This window comes from Gekko japonicus, unplaced genomic scaffold, assembly GCF_001447785.1.
Source record: "Gekko japonicus isolate JY-2015 unplaced genomic scaffold, Gekko_japonicus_V1.1 scaffold894, whole genome shotgun sequence".
NCBI classification, from domain to species: Eukaryota; Metazoa; Chordata; class Lepidosauria; order Squamata; family Gekkonidae; genus Gekko; species Gekko japonicus.
Genome location: NW_015161975.1, coordinates 293,622 through 297,545, shown reverse-complemented (window position 1 = coordinate 297,545; position 3,924 = coordinate 293,622). Strand labels below are relative to the sequence as shown.

The 3,924-nt window shown below is 58.8% G+C and overlaps 1 protein-coding gene across 1 annotated transcript in view; it reads right to left on the bottom strand.

The window, feature by feature from the left end:
• Positions 1–6: 6 nt before the first annotated feature.
• COG7 (component of oligomeric golgi complex 7) overlaps positions 7–3,924 on the bottom strand; it is a 27,498-nt gene continuing 23,580 nt past the window's right edge. The window contains exons 15-18 of the mRNA XM_015429736.1: positions 3,805–3,920; positions 1,661–1,775; positions 448–591; positions 7–295 (exon numbers count right to left, since the gene is read on the bottom strand). Of these exons, the coding sequence (XP_015285222.1) occupies positions 129–295; positions 448–591; positions 1,661–1,775; positions 3,805–3,920 (542 nt within the window). The 3' untranslated portion in view covers positions 7–128. The remainder of the gene's footprint in view (positions 296–447; positions 592–1,660; positions 1,776–3,804; positions 3,921–3,924) is intronic.

The following is a 3,924-nucleotide window of genomic DNA, read 5'->3' as shown; positions in this document are numbered from 1 at the left end:
TTTATTGAGCTCTCTGCTACTTCCATTTGACAGCCCCCCCATACACACAAACACACAGGCGGGAGGGTCTCCGTGTGAAGGGGGGCCCTTGGAGTCCGCCCTCTCCCCCCCCCTTTCCGAGTTCCGCCTCAGGGCTCCAGGCCCCGCATGGCGGCGATGCTGCTGGCCAGGCGTCGGGGCACGGGCCGGGAGGCCTGCTTGTAGTCCTCCGGCTTGGCCTTCAGGAGGAGCCGCGTGTGCTGCAGGGCCTTGGAGGGCTGCAGGCCCAGGGCGTCCAGGACGTTGACCAGGTAGTGGGGGGGGGGGGGGGGACACAGAGAGAGAGAGAGACTCAGCCAGGGAAGCCACCATGGGCATGCCCACCGCCCCCCTTGCCCCTAGGAGGAAGGGGGCCGGGAGCGGGACAGAACCTGCCGCCGCAGCCCCCCCTCCCGCCTCTGGGCTCACCGATGTCTGTGGCCAGCTGCTTGGAGGCGTGGGGGCTCAGTTCCGGGATCTGCAGGATGACCTCGCAGTAGGTCTGCATGGTGGCCCTGGCCAGGGAGCCCAGCCAGTAGTCGGCCATGTTGTCCAGCTCCGGAACCTCGTCCCCTGGGGGGGGGGTGGAGGAGAGAGAGAGAGAGAGCACGGCTCGGACCAGCCCCATAGCTAGGGATTTTTTTGGGGGGGGGGGCCCTCAGCGAATTAGATCAAAGTTAATCACATTCATTCAATTTGGGGGGGGGGGAGGGGACCCGGAAGAAACGCTAGGGGGCCAGGCCCCGCAGAGCCAGTTTGGTGTAGTGGCGAGGAGCGCAGACGCTAATCTGGGAGAACCGGGTTTGATTCCCCACTCCTCCACTTGCACCTGCTGATGTGACCTTGGGTCAGTCACAAGCTCTGGCACAGCTGTCCTTGAAAAAGAGCAGTTTCTGCCAGAGCTCTCTCAGCCCCACCCACCTCACAGGGTGTCTGTCTATTGTGGGGAGGGGAAGGGAAAGGAGTTTGTAAGCCACTCTGAGACTCCAAGTGAAGGGCCAGGGGGTATAAATCCAATCTCTTCTCCTTCTCCAGGAGGGGAAATCAGGCCCGAGCTCCGAAGGAGCAGACGCCGCTGCGGCGGAACCGTCCCCAAAACCACACCCTCCTTCCTACAACCCCACCCTGCAAGGAGAAGCCTTGGAGCCCCCAGAGGCACACTCCAGACAGGCAGCTGGGGAGGTCGTGAGGGGCCCCCGCCAACACCAGTGCCAAGAGGGCATCGGCAGGGAGGGGCTTGGGCCGTGGGCAACCCTCCCCGGGGCCCACGGAGACCAGACACGCCCCTGAGGCAAGGCTCCCTCTAAGCGGTGGAGCCTTGTGAGCAAAGAATCTCCTACTGGCAAGAGAGCTGTGAGCGAGCGATTGGGCCGCGGCATCAATTAGCTGGCTCTGGAGCCGGCTCTGGCTGGGAGGGCGGGGTAGAGCGAAGGCAGAAATGCGTGAGCCGGAGGCTAAAAAAATGGTGAGCTCGCTCACACTCTCTCAGCTCAGAGGGAACACTGTCCCTGAGGGCCAGCCTCAGCCCCCGACCCTTCTCTCCTGCCCGAGGAGGAGGCTCAGCCCCCAAGCGAGGCAGAGGGGGGACCTCGAGGGGAGAGGCGGTCTGGGACCCGGAGAGGACGGAGGGGCCTGCCCCTACCTTGCTCCGGAGGAAAGGGGAGCTTCCCGGCGTGCAGGGCCAGCTCCAGGGCCGAGTCCTCCTGCGTCACGAAGGGCTCCAGGTGGAGGGGCAGCGACATCAGGTACTGGCCGATCTAGGTGGAAGAAGGAGAAGAGGAGACTGGATTCATACCCTCTGGCCCTTCACTACCCAAAGGAGTCTCAGAGCAGCTTACAAACTCCTTTCCCTTCCCCTCCTCACAACAGACACCCTGGGAGGTAGGCGGGGCTGAGGGAGCTCTCTCGAGGACTGCCCGTGAGAGAACAGCTCTTATCAGAGCTACAGCTTGCCCAAGGTCATCCAGCAGCTGCAAGTGGAGGAGTGGGGAAGAAGAAGAGATTGGATTTATGCCCCGCCCGTCACTACCCAAAGGAGTCTCAGAGCGGTTTACAAACTCCTTTCCCTTCCCCTCCCCACAACAGACACCCTGGGAGGCAGGCGGGGCTGAGAGCTCTGACAGGAACTGCTCTTTTTTCAAGGACTGCTCTTGTCAGAGCTACGGCTTGCCCAAGGTCATCCAGCAGGTGCGAGTGGAGGAGTGGGGAAGAAGAAGAAGAGATTGGATTTATACCCTGCCCACAACAGACACCCCGTGAGGTGGGTGGGGCTGAGAGAGCTCTTTCGAGGACTGCTCCTGAGAGAACAGCTCTTATCAGAGCTACGGCTTGCCCAAGGTCATCCAGCAGCTGCAAGTGGAGGAGTGGGGAATCGAACTCGGTTCTCCCAGATTAGAGTCCGCGCCCTTCACCACTGCACCAGACTGGCGGGGGGGGGGGGGGGGCAGACTGGCATCAGCAGCCGTGTGAGAGAGGAGGCTGCGGCCCGGAAACAGGCTGCCACCCGGCTCAGGATAAAGACCAGGCTGCCATTCAGGGTGGGCAGGGGGGCTGCCCGGCCACAGAGTGACGCTCACAGGAACCGCAATAGCCAAAGCCTGCATTTCAAGTCAGCGAGACGTTTTGTAGACTGTTGTGCAACAGTCCGCAGGAGGTTTTGTGAACTCGGCAGGTTCTTCTGGAGAGCGGCTTGAAGGAAGGGAAACTGAAACGAAGAGAACCCGGGCATCCGTCGCCACCGGCCGCTCTAGAGAAGACCTCAGCTGCATGGGAAAAGAGCCTGGCTAGGTTCTAACGTGCTGAACTGCATCTGAAGTTTTCATTTGGAAGTCGGAACTCATCTAAAGAGTCCTGTGTGGACCGTATTGAATATGTATGAACGTATTAGATGTTAAATATGTTGTCGAAGGCTATCACGGCTGGAGTTCATTAGTTGTAGATTTTCCGGGCTGTCCAGCTGTGGTCTTGGCATTGTAGGACCTGACGGTTCACCCGTAGCTGTGACTGGCATCCTTGACAACGAGAATCCTCTGTTATACCTCTGAGGATGCCGGTCACAGCTACTGGCATAACGTCAAGTCCTACAGTGCCAAGACCACGGCCAAGCAGCCCGGAAAAATCTACAACAGCTATTAGACATTAGCTGTTTATACTACAAACTTTGAATAAGGTTATCTTTAGGACTTTACATGTCCACTTGTATTTCTTAGAGAACCAAATGTAAAGAAAACAGTCGTGGGAGTCTGACCCCACAGATCAAGCAGTCAACCAGACGTGCAAAGAAGATGCTTTCTGTATATTATGGTCAACAAGCACGACGACACAATGAACAGATTCCCTCAAATCATAAGAAAATCCTAGTGTAAAAATACATCATCAACGTCGTCTCCGGATTATGTAGCAACGTTTCGAAATTGGTTCTTCCTCAGGAAACAGGAGAGCCGTACAAAAGCTCTCTTGCTCGTAAAGTGCTTCACAAAAATTCAGACATGGCGCTGATCTCAATAAGCATTTAGGCTCAAATATGCTGCTAAACTTCTAATGGATCCCAGGCGTTTCTTTACACAGTGCTACGGCCTCGGTGCTCTGTTCTTGTACCAAAACGGCACCTCCCGGTGGAGAAGCAAAAGCCCCCCCCCCCTGGCCGCTCTGTCGGACATCTCCCTTTGGGGCCCTTCTTGAGGGCTCCCCGGCCACACTTTGGGCCTGCACAGCCGCCAGGCCCGATCCAGCCCCGGTGCCCCCTCCCCGCCCGCGCCCTCTCCTCCCCCTCCCAGCAGCTCTTACGTTGCTGATGTACTCCAAGGGGGTGAGGCTGAAGTGGGGCAGGTCCTCGGTCAGCATCTCCCCGGGCCCCGCCGTGCTCCAGCCCTGGGCAGAAAGCAAAGTGGGGCAGAGCCGGTCAGT